The following is a 12,840-nucleotide window of genomic DNA, read 5'->3' on the forward strand; positions in this document are numbered from 1 at the left end:
TGCTTTCTCTGACATACGAACATTAGGATTGGGAGTAGACCACTCGGCTCCTTGAGGCTACTCCACCATTCAATAGGATCATGGCTAATCTGGTTGTAACCTCAACTCCACATTCCCTCCTACCCCGGATAACCTCAAGTTAATCAAGAATCTACCAGTACCGTACAAATATTCAAAGACTCTGCCTCTGCAACCTTTTGAGGAAGAGAGTTCCAGAGGCTCACAGCCCTCTGAGAGAAAATAAATTTCCTCATCTTTGTTAAATGGCCAATCCCTTATTTTTAAACAGTGATCCCCTAGTTCTAGATTCTCCCACATGGGGAAATGTCTTCCGTCCTCAAACATGTTAAATATGATGTTCTGAGTTTTGGTTTTTAATGTATGGTTAATATGAAGTCACTCCTGCAACAATATTTTTGGATCTTGTGCCCAAATGGTTTCTATCTGCCTTTGTCATAGGTAGTCCATATGTGCTGGGAACATGGTCTATATGATGCCATGATCTATGTGTACAACAAAGGAATGAATGATTATATCACGCCAATGGAGGTAAGAAACTAGAACTGTATCAGTGAGATGGAAATTCATTTTGATTTCCAAAATACGTAATCATTCTGAACTTGCACTAATAAACTGGGGCAAAAGGCTTGAAAGTGCACCTTGCATATTCTGTGTTATGCTGTAGCTCGCTGGCATTCTGTGTAATCAGAATATCAGTCAGTTGCGGCAGCCTTCTCATTCCTGGGCACGGTCCCATACAGCAGTATCACAAAATCCGCAGTGAAGACTTTAACATCCTCTTGGTCTCAGTTTAAGACATGAGGCAGCATTTTCTTTGGTGTCCAAAATTATGAGGCCAAGAGTGAACACAGTGCAAAGAGGGAACGAGAGGAAAGAGAGAGAATCATAGAATCCCTATAGTGCAGAAGGAGGCTATTCAGCCCATCGAATCTGCACCATTCCTTTGAAAGACCACCCTACCTAGGCCCAACCCCCCACCCTATTTCTACAAGTCTATCCTAAGGGGCAATTTAGCATGGCCAATCCACGTAGCCTGCACAACGTTAGATGTGGGAGTAAACCGGAGCACCCAGAGGAAATCTATGCGGATACGGAGAATATACAAACTCCACACAGACAGTCACCCAAAGTCGGAATCAGACCCGGGTCCCTGGCGCTGTGAGGCAGCAGTGCTAACCAATGAGTCACCGTGCCATCTGCAAGAGATCAAGGCAATAGTAAAGGGAAAGTGAATGTCAGCTCTAAGAATTGGAAATGGAGCAGTAGCACAAATGGAGAGAGAGACTCTCGCTGGAATCTGCGAGGGAAAACCCCTCTCTACCGAGTTGCGCCTTTTACCTCCCAATCCGCAATCCACTCTCTGAGGTCCTTATGTACGCGAGATTCATTCCCTCATTTGAAGAGACTGATGTGGGGACATTTTTTCGCCACTTCTGAGAAAGTAGTAGGGCAGCCAAAATGGTCATCAGCTATTTGGAGCTTTTTACTTCAGCGGCAGCTGTCAGGAAGAGCCCAAGAGACCTGCTGCATGCTACCCCCTGATATGTCCATAATTATGGGCAGACTAAGGCTGCCATCCTTAGTGTCAATCAGTTAGTCCCTGAGGCATATCGGCAGCAATTCCAGGAGGCGCATAAAAAGCCCAGACAAACCTATCTCATTCTAACGGCTGAAACAAATCGTATTTGACTGATGAGTAAGATCCTTAAGAGTCCCACCCACCTCCGAGGGATTGTGTGAGTTAATGTCATTGGAAGCATTCAAAAATTGCTTACCCCCAACCTGCGGACACACTTGTCGGAGCAGAAAATCCTCACAATCTAGGGTATCACCCACATCCCATGAAAGTACAATATTTTGAGAACTCTATCCACAATCTTAAGACTGTATATAAAATGATAGAAAGACCAAGGGAAGGTAGTATAGCTTTAAAAAAGTAGCTTCCTTAAATCAGAAATGATTCACAGTTTGTTAGGATAAAAAGAAGGGGAGTAGTTCAGTTGTGGGGAGTTGAGAAGTTGTACGCTGGCAAATCATCTCTATTGCTGTCTTGATCATCGCTGCACTTAAAGATGTAAATGTTGTGGGTAAATAAACCTCGCTTGATACTGTAGCTTACAATCTAATTGGCCATCGAGTACTGCATCTGCTACATCTTGTTACATAAACACAGAGAATGTCTGCTAATGGGTATGGGCTCCTACAGCTGGCTACTTTATTGATAATGAGCTGACTGTGGATAGGACTGATCTAAATAAAATTGAAATAGATGTCTTAATGCTTTTAAAGTTACTTGGATGTAATTTTTTATTTCCCCAACTGCTCTGTTAATTTGTCTAGTGATTTCTGGTGCTCAAGAGATATTCTCTACTCTGAAGTGTGCAAGGCACTAATTCATTAAATAACCAGTTTATACTTGAACAAAATATTTCTACTTGACAGTATATGTAATCTCAGAGTTTCAATGAATACATATACTTCTCTCAATACTTTCAGAAATTGTTCCAGGTTATTGGTCCTCCTCTCCGAGCTGGCAAATCACTCTCAGGTATGAGCTTACTGCTATTCACAAACGACTTTGCTTTAGTAGTTGAAAGTGAGAGGGGAAAATCATCTTTTCCATTTGGTGAAGTTTATTGTGCAGTAAATGTTGAATCATGTGCCAGTTGTACATGTGGACATGTACAATTTCCATATCGTTATCAAGTAGGAGGTCCGATTAATCTCCCTCCTGGGAAGCTCCTGCCATTCCCAGTTGGGTGCCACATGGGTGTGATTTGGTGCAAGTTGTCAAAAGCGGGGACCCGGCGCCATAGACTCCCGGGGGAATCAAAGTAAGGAGGTAAGTGCCCTTTGTTACTGTATTGCGCAGTGCAGAGGATGCTTTTTCTCGTGTCCTGGGGGTAGTGGGACTTCTGCTGGTGGCAACGGGTTGATCATTTTTTTTATAAATGTTTTTATTGGGTTTTTGAATAGGGGTTGATCTTTGGGGATCCCCTCCACGTGATGCCGTGGCTGAACCTCTTTATGATGAGGTTAAAGAGTAGCAGCTCACTCCTTAGTTGTTCTTTCAGGCACCTGACCGTTTAGTGTTGATTCCCGTTCATGTGGAATTCCATGCACCCTGAGCATCTGTAACCCTTCACATTGGTATCAGCACTCAAATCAAAATGTGGGGTTGGCCTTTGTTAATCTCAGGAGCCCAGGTGTTGGGGGACCTCATTGAACTCCTTTGATTGACAGTTCCAGAACAGATGAAGCGGCGATTCGCAGAGGTTAGTTGACACAAGGAAATGATGCACCAGTCGCTCCTGAAAACATTTTTGGCAGGCAGCCCATATCAGATTATAGAAACATTGGAATTAGGAGCAGAAGTAGGACATTCAGCCTTTCGAGCCTGCTCCATCATTCAATCAGATCATGGCTGATTCTTCCTGGTCTCAAATCCACCTTCCCATCTGTTCCCCATATCCCTTTAACCCATTTAAAAAAAATCTTGAAACCATTTGATGTCTCCGATTCCACTGCACTATAGGCAGCAAGTTCCACAAATTCACCACCCTCTGTGAGAAGTAGTTCCTCCTCATCTCAGGTCTAAATCTGCCACCTCTCATCCTACATCTGTGACACCTCGTTCTAGGTTGCCCCACAAGGGCGAACATTTGGTCTACGTTTACATTATCAATCCCTGTTGCCTATCCTGACAGATTGCAGTCTGTTGGTGAGGAAGTCAAGGATCCAGCTGCACAGGAAGGGGTCAAGTCCAAGATTGTAGAGTTTGGTTATTAGTCTTGTCAGGATAAGAGTGTTGAAGGCGGAGTCTCACGTAGGTGTCCTTGTTGTTGAGGTGTTCAAGTGTTGATTGTGGAGCCAGGGAGATAGCATCTGCTGTGGACCGGTTGCGGTGATAGGTGAACTGCAATGGATCGAGACCTTCTGGGAGGTTGGTATTGATCCGTCTCATGACTAGCCGCTCAAAGCATTTCATAATAACAGACGCCAGGGCCACTGGTCGGTAGTCATTGAGACAGGCAACCTTGTTCTTCTTTGGTACTAGTATTATGGTGGTCTTCTTGAAGGAGGTGGGGACCTCAGAGCGGAGGAGTGAGGTGTTGAAGATGTCTGCGAATATACCGTCGGGGCCCATCGCTTTCCACAGGTTCACTTTCAAGAAGGCAGCTCTTACCTCTGAGGCTGTAATAGTGGGTATGGGTGTGTCCAGGGCTGTTGGGGCGAGTGGCACTGATGTATTGACATAGAACATGTTCAGATCTTTGGGGAGGGATGCTCCAGACCCAGATATTCCGCCTGGCTTTGCTTTGTAGCCTGTGATGTTGTATGAGCCCTGCCATAGACGTTGTGGGTTTGTGTCATTGGCCTGGGACTCTAGTTTGATGCTGTATTGTCTTTTGGCGTCCCTGATGGCTTTCCTATGTCATACCTGGATTTCTTATATAGGTCAGGGTCGGCAGGGACTTCAGCAGGGTGTGAACTATTTGGTTGAGCCAGGGTTTCCCCACTGCTGACATCTTAACTATTCTAAAAGACGACAATGAAGAGCTGCCATCTCCAGACAAACCCCTCCACAGACCCTCGAGGCGAATTTGATCTTTTCTAGCCTGAGAAACTCTGTTAGGTCATTCACCCACACCTTTGGTTTCGGGGGCCCGAAATCCCTCCATTCTAATGATATCCGTCTCTGGGTTACCAGGGAGGCAAAGGCCAATACATTAACCTCTCTTTCCCCCTGGACTCCTGGATTTTCTGCCACACCTAAGATCGCCACTTCCAGACTCTGGACAACCTTCACATTCAGGACCTCTGACATAACGTCGGCAAACCCCTACCAGAATCCCCCAAGCTTCGGACAAGCCCAAACATATGGACATGATTTTCTGGCCCACCCGCACACCGCCCATATCTATCTTCTATCCCTTCAAAAAACTTGCTCATCCTGGCCATTGTCATGTGTGCCCTGTGGACCACCTTAAACTGAAGAAGGCTAAGCCTAGCGTACGATGAGGGTGCATCCAACCTCCGCAGAGCCTCCTTCCACAACCCAGCCTCCAACTCTCTACCCGACTCTTCCTCCCACTTGAGCTTCACTACCCCTATCAGGGCTCCCTCCCAATCCATCAACTCCTTGTAAATTTCTGACACTTTAGCCTCTCCTACCCCTGTTCTTCACACCACCTTGTCCTGTAGCCCCTGGGGCAGCAGGTGAGGAAAGGATGGTACTTGCTTCCGGACAAAATCCCTCGCCTGCAAATACCGGAACCCATTCCCAGCAGACAACTCAAACTCCTCCACCAACCTCTCCAAGCTTGGAAAGTTGCCCTCAACGAATAGATCCCCAAATCGCTCAATTCCCACCTGTTGCCACCCCCAACCCCCCATAATAATAATAATAATCTTTTTATTGTCACAAGTTGACTTACATGAACACTGTAATGAAGTTACTGTGAGGAGCCCCTAGTCGCCACATTCCAGTGCATGTTTGGGTACACAGAGGTAGAATTCAGAATTCTCAACTGGTACGGGAATTGAACCTGTGCTGCTGGTCTTGTTCTGCATCACAAGCCAGCTGTGTAGCCCACTGAGCTAAACCAGGCCCTGCATTCAGCCTCCCTGGAACAAACTGGCAATTCCCACAGATTGGTGTCCAAACCGAGGCCCCCTCCAGTGTTAGGTGCTGCCGCCACTGTCCCCTCGGGGCCGCCACCACCACCAGGCTTGTGGAGTATCTGGCCGGCGGGAACGGCAAAGGTGGCACCTACAGTGCCCCAAAAGGGTGTCTTGACAAGAGGCTGCCTCCATCTGCTCACACATGATCATTTGACCAGCCCATTCAGCCCCCTCAAGTTCCACGACCCCCTACCCTGCCGATCAGCCATATCCCTTATTGGGCCAGCCCCCGGCCCGCGTCACACGACTCCCCAGGCCCACCTTCGGATATCCGCTGTCATCGGTGCTTTTCCAACTGCGCCACATCAACCACACCCTTGTCAGCAACCCTCCCTCCCCCTCTCCTCTACCCTTAAACAAAACATCAGCTCCATCCCCCCTGCTGCGCCTACCTCCTGAACCCCCCCCCCCTTCACTCCCGTTAACTAGCCTGCCCAGCTATCATGGTCTCCAACTTCACTGCCACCCCCATTCCCCCTGCCCCCCCCCCCCCCCGAAGAAACTGCAAAAAGTACTCACCCTCTCGCCCTCGATGTTCCCCCATGAAATGCCTGCCCTCCATAAACCCCGCCATCAAAAACTCTTCAAAGAAAAACTTTTCCAAAAACAAACACACGCACAAATACTTCCAAAGTTCAATGTCCTCACTCTCATCCCAGTCCATTGTCCCTCCAGAACTCCATCGCATCTTCTGGTGTGCCATAATATTACTCGTGCTTCTGGAAAGTCACCCAACGGCGGGCTGGGTATTTTACTCTGAATTTCACCCCCTCTTTAAAGAGGGCAGCCTTGGCCCGGCTAAACCCGCCGCCCTCTTTACCTGTTCTGCTCCAAGGGCCTGGTGCACCTGCAGCTCTTTCCCTTCCCAGGTGCAGTTCGTAGTCTGCCTCGCCCATCAGAGGATCATCTTCTTATCCAGAAAGAGGCTGCAGCCTCCTCATCAGCGCCCTGTACGCTTGGTCGACCTCCAGGGGCTGGTGAAAGGCCCCCTCCCTCATCAGCTATTCCAATATTTTAGCCACATACGTGCCAGCCTCTGCGCCTTCGGGTATCCCCACGATATTCACAGCATGGGTCACTGTCTGTGCGGAGTCACACGTTCTCCCCGTGCCCACGCGGGTTTCCTCTGGGTGCTTTGGTTTCCTCCCACATGTCCAGAGATGTGCAGGTTCGGTGGACTGGCCATGCTAAATTGCCCTTAGTGTCCAGAAAAAGGTTGGGGGGGGGGGGGGGTTACTGGGTTATGGGGACAGGGTGAAGGTGTGAGCTTAGGTGTAGGGTGCTCTTTCCAAGGGCCAGTGCCGACTCGATGGGCCAAGTGGCCTCCTTCTGCACTGTAAATTCTATGATCTTCAGATTTTGTCTTCTGGAGCGATTCTCCAAATCCTCCATCTTCTCCTTCAGCCTCTTCTGGATCTCCCACATCACCCCAACCACGGCCACCAACGAGGCCAACTGCTCCTCGAGCTCCCCCACTGCCTCTACTTTTTAGATTTCTCGGCCCTGGGACTCCAGCCTCTGTTCTATTCTCTCGATCCCCGAATAAATCGGCTGCAGCACCTTGGCCATGTCTTCCAGGGTCTCCTTTGTTTGCTGACAGAACTTTCCATTTCAGAATTCTGTTAGCTGCTTCGTTGACCACTGACAGGGAAGCTCCCTTGCCTTTTGCCATCTTATCCTGTGGTGCACTTCCAAGACGCTCCTGTTCCAGCAGCTCTTTTCTTTTAGCCCCACTCCTATTTCGTGGATCCAACCACACCAGAGGAGTAAAACCTTCCACTGCCACTGAAATACTTCCCCTTTTGGATGAGGAAAAGACAAGAAAAAATCGAAAGAGCAGGAACATAAAATTGAGGATTATCATATCGGCTAAGTCATGATCTCATTGAATGGCAGACCGAATGGCCCACTTCTGTTCTTATGTCTTCTGGTCTTACAAACTCTGTCTGTCTTTATATTACTCTTGTTTTTTCCCTCATTCTCTTGTTTTTTTTCCTCCTTGTCAATCCTTTTGTCATTCTTTGATCTTTATATTCTTCCCAATCTTCTAACCTGCCACTCGTCTTGCAAATATATGCTTTTTCTTTAAGTTTAATTCTGTCTTTAACTTTTTCAGTTAACCACAGATTCATGGACCCTTCCCTTACTTTCTCATTGGAATGTGTATAGTCTGAGTAATCTGAAATATCCCTTCAATCGTCTGCCACTGACCCTCTATTGATTTGTCCCTTAAATGTATTATTTACCAGTTCACTTTAGCGAGCTCCATTTCCTGATATTTGTCCATATATAAGTTTAAAGTACTAGTCTTAGATGCACTCTTCTCTCCCTCAAATTGAATGTAAAATTCCATCATATTATGATCGCTGTTACCTAGAGATTCCTTCACTGTGAGGTTATTCATTAATCCTATTTCGTTGGACAATACCAGGTCTGATATTGCCTGCTCTCTGGTTGGCTCCAGAATGTGGTGTTCTAAGAAACTATTCTAAAAGCATTCTAGGGACTGGTTTAGCACATGGCTAAAGTTGCTGACTTTGTAAGCAGACCAAGGCAGGCCAGCAGCACGGTTCAATTCCTGGACCAGCTTCCCCGAACAGGCACCGGAATGTGGCGACTAGGGGCTTTTCACAGTAACTTCATTTGAAGTCTACTTGTGACAATAAGCAATTTTTATTTCATAGGAATCCTCATCTACTCTATGTTTACTTGTATAATTTTTCCAATCTATCTGTAGGTTAACATACCCATCATTATTTCCGTACCTTTCTGACAAACTCCCGTTATCTCTTCTTTATATTCGGTCCTCCCTTGTAATGACAATTAGGGCATCTGTACACCGCTCCCCAAGTGATTTCTTTCCTTTATCGTTTCTCATCTCAACCCAAACTGCTTCTACATCCTGGTTTCCTGAACTTGGGTCATCCTTTTCTAATATGCTAATACCATCCACCTGTTCTTTCTAAATGTTGCATCATCTTCAATATTCAGGTCCCAATCTAAACGAGCAATGAACCTTGGGTTCATGTGCGATTGTAATAAATGTGCCAAATCTGGATGATGACTACTTATTTATTTCTTGTACATTTTACTGCTGCAACATTCCTGCAGCCTGTTAGTCAGGGGCCATCTCCCAGGCTCCACATTCCATGCCTGGAGGTACTCCTGAGCAGTCCTGGTAGATTTGTACTGAGAATACTTTGTCATCATTCAGACTTTGCATTTAATGGAGCAAACCTGCATTTAATCACTGTCACTGTTCTAACTCTTAACTGATGAAGTGAACTATGTTTTGTGAGCCAGTTGTGTCCTTCTTCATCACAAAATTAATTTGATAAATTTGCTTATTTCTAGATCATAAATAAGTGTATTTCTCTCTATACTCAACTTTTTCCTCTTCTCCAGGACTAACTCTTGTTTCCACCAAGTGGTCATTTTGTATACATTAAGCCCAGTAAGTGGTGCCAACATATTATTTACCAGCACCTGTGACCCAGGATTTTACATCTGCCAGTATATAGGTCTTTCCAGTTGCAATGTCGGTGTGGAGTTTGCTCATTCTCCCTGTGTTTGTGTGGGTTTCGCCCCCAAAACCCAAGATGTGCAGGCTAGGTGGATTGGCCACGCTAAATTGCCCCTTAATTGGAAGAAATGAATTGGGTACACTAAAGTTAAAAACAAAATGGGTCTGTCTTGTACGCATTAAGGGATTAAATCATGTTTTGTTGTTTACAGATGAGCAAGTGGTCATGGGAAATAAATTACTCGTATATATCAGGTAAGTTCTGATTTACAGATTAGACCATCCAAGGGATAATGCAGAATAAGATTGTTCCATTTCAAATCCGAGTACCTTTTTTGAAAGGTAACTGATCATCAATAATGTGTATATCTTCTTGTCCTGATATTGAAAAGCAAAGTTTCCCGTTTCTTCCTGTCCCTGGTCACAGTTATGCTGTCAGAATGGTTGGATTTAGTATCAATGGACTGGAGAGTATGGTCAGAGATCTCGGTCTAGGAAATAATTTGTGACGGGCGCTTTATTTATTCATTTTGTTCCCCCCCCCGGCAATGATCTAAAACCATTAGACATCTCGAGGCAATGAAAGTAACTTACATTCCATCTGTAGTAATGAATTCAAATCTCGTTGTACAATAATCTCTGAAGCTGTGTTCTTTAATTCATGAAGGTGTTTTGTTTAATCTTTGGCTTCCACAACCTTGGTGTAATGGCTGCCTCTGAGGACGCAATTGTTAAAATTATATCTTAGTTGAAGGCTGCTTCGTGCAGGGGCACTAGCTTAGCAGCCCTGGTCACAGTACCTCTGCCGCTTCCGCCGGCACGGTACTCCACCTGCCCGATAGTGGTGGCGTCTCTTCGGATCTGGGGCCAGTGGAGGAGGCATGTAGGGGAGGTAAGAGCATCGGTGTGGACCCCAATCTGCGGCAACCACCGATTTGCCCCGGGGAACATGGACGGGGGGTGTCGACTGTGGAGGAGGGCGGGGATTGTGAGGATGGAGGATCTGTTCTTCGAAGGGAGCTTTCTGAGCATGAGGGAGCTAGGGGAGAAGTTTGGGCTGGCGAGAGGGAACGACTTTAGATACTTGCAGGTGAGGGATTTTGTACGCAGACTGGTGCCGTCCTTCCCATGTGTCCCGCTGAAGGGGAGGCAGGTCAGGGTAGTTTCTATTGGAGAGATGGGAGAGGGTAGAGTTTCAGATGTCTACAAGGAGCTAATGAGAGCTGAGGATACGCAGACCGAGGACCTGAAGCTTAAGTGGGAGGACTAGCTCGGGGGGGAGCTGGAGGACGGTATTTGGGCAGAAGCCCTGAGTAGAGTAAACACGACCGTAACATGCGCCAGGCTCAGCCTGATCCAGTTTAAGGTCGTGCACTGGGCCCACATGACGGTGGCCCAGATGAGAAGATTCTTCGGGCTGGAGGACAAGTGTGCTAGATGCGCCAGAGGACCGGCTAACCATGTACACATGTTCTGATCGTGCCCTAAACTCAGGGGGTATTGGCAGGGATTTGCAGATGTCATGTGCCGGGTATTGAAAACTGGGGTGGTAATGAGCCCGGAGGTGGCAATCTTTGGGGTTTCGGAGGACCCGGGAGTCCAGGAAGAGAGAGAGGCTGCCGTTCTGGCCTTTGCTTCCCTGGCAGCCCGGCGACTAATACTGTTAGCATGGAGGGACTCAAAGCCCCTGAGGGCTGAGGTATGGCTATCGGACAAGGCGGGCTTTCTTGGCCTAGAGAAAGTCAAGTTCGCCTTGAGAGGTTTGCTACTAGGGTTTGCCCGAAGGTGGCAGCCATTTATTGACTTCTTTTCAGAGGAGTAAGCGTCAGTGGGTGGGGTGGGGGGCGGGGCTAGGGTAGAGTAGAGTAGGGGGATATTGAGGCAGCTCCGTGCGTGAACAGAGCCTTGGTTTGCATTATGTTTAATTTGTAATTTGTGTCTTGACTTTTTTTTTGTACTGTACATTGTCACTTTTTCTATATGCCTAAAATACCTCAATGAATTTGTTTGTTAAAAAAAATTATATCTTAATTATAGCTGAGTAATATATTAAAAATTGAATAAGAATGAACATATTCAGATATATTTATTTAAATGAGCAATTCTGAGTATCACCTCCTCTTCAGCTGGTGCAGTGAAATTATTGCAAAAGCAGTTGGTGCAAAGAACCATTTTGAACCCTCTCAAGCAAATTGAGGTTGAAGGAAGAAATGGGGGGAGATAAATGCAGTTATTCTGAACTCTCAGTAAGGCACCGTGCTCTTTAAGTTGTGAACAATTATTCACTTAATACGTTATACTTCAAATGGAGCTCCAACTCCCTTAGCTGCAGTCCCAGAAGACCATAAATTTTAGGAACAGAATTAGGCCATTCGGCCCATTGGATCTGGCTGATATGTTTCTCATCCTGATTCTCCTGCTTTCTCCCCAGAACCCCGATCCCCTTATTAATCAAGAAACTATCTATCACTGTCTTAAAGACATCGAGTGACTTGACCTGTGTATCTCTCTCTGTACAGAACAAAGAAAATTACAGCATAGGAACTGGCCCTTCGGCCCTCCCAGCCAGCGCCGATCCAGATCCTTTATCTAAACCTGTCGCCTATTTTCCAAGGTTCTACTTCCCTCTGTTCCCCGCCCGTTCATATATCTGTCTAGATGCATCTAAAATGATGCTATCGTACCCGCCTCTACCACCTCCGCTGGCAAAGCGTTCCAGGCACCCATCACTCTCTGCGTAAAATACTTTCCACGCACATCTCCCTTAAACTTTCCCCTTCTCACCTTGAAATCGTGACCTCTTGTAATTGACACCCCCACTTTGGAAAAAGCTTGTTGCTGTCCACCCTGTCCATACCTCATAATTTTGTGGACCTCCATCAGGTCCCCCCTTGACCTCTGTCTTTCCAAGGAAAACAATCCTAATCTACTCAACCTTTCTTCATAGCTAGCACCCTCCATACCAGGCAACATCCTGGTGAACCTCCTCTGCACCCTCTCTAAAGCATCCACATCCTTCTGGTAATGTGGCGACCGGAACTGCACGCAATTGCGGCCTAACCAAAGTCCTATACAACTGTAACATGACCTGCCGACTCTTGTACTCAATACCCCATCCGATGAAGGCAAGCATGCTGTATGCCTTCTTGACCACTCTATCGATCTGCAATGCCACCTTCAGGGTACAATGGACCTGAACTCCCAGATCTCTCTGTACATCAATTTTCCCCAGGAATCTTCCATTGACCGTACAGTCTGCTCTTGAATTGGATCTTCCAAAATGCATCACCTCGCATTTTCCTGGATTGAACTCCATCTGCCATTTCTCTGCCCAACTCTCCAATCCATCTATATTTTGCTGTGTTCTCTGATAGTCCCCCTCGCTATCTGCAACTCCACCAATCTTAGTATAATCTGCAAACTTGCTAATCAGACCACCTTTACCATCGTCCAGATCATTTATGTATATCACAAAGAACAGTGGTCCGAGCACGGATCCCTGTGGAACACCACTAGTCACCCTTCTTCATTTGAGGCACTCCCTTCCACCACTACTCTCTGTCTCCTGTTGCCAAGCCAGTTCTTTATCCATCTAGCTAGTACACCCTGAA

At 46.5% G+C, this 12,840-nt stretch overlaps 1 protein-coding gene across 1 annotated transcript in view; it reads left to right on the forward strand.

Annotated features, from left to right (window-relative positions):
- The window catches only part of vps8 (VPS8 subunit of CORVET complex), a 787,508-nt gene that overhangs the window by 194,346 nt on the left and 580,322 nt on the right, over positions 1 to 12,840 (forward strand). Inside the window, 3 exon segments of the mRNA XM_038788252.1 lie at positions 460 to 549; positions 2,518 to 2,569; positions 9,442 to 9,484. Coding sequence (XP_038644180.1) covers positions 460 to 549; positions 2,518 to 2,569; positions 9,442 to 9,484 — 185 coding nt within the window.

Source organism: Scyliorhinus canicula, chromosome 2 (genome assembly GCF_902713615.1).
Source record: "Scyliorhinus canicula chromosome 2, sScyCan1.1, whole genome shotgun sequence".
In the NCBI taxonomy this organism is placed as follows: Eukaryota; Metazoa; Chordata; class Chondrichthyes; order Carcharhiniformes; family Scyliorhinidae; genus Scyliorhinus; species Scyliorhinus canicula.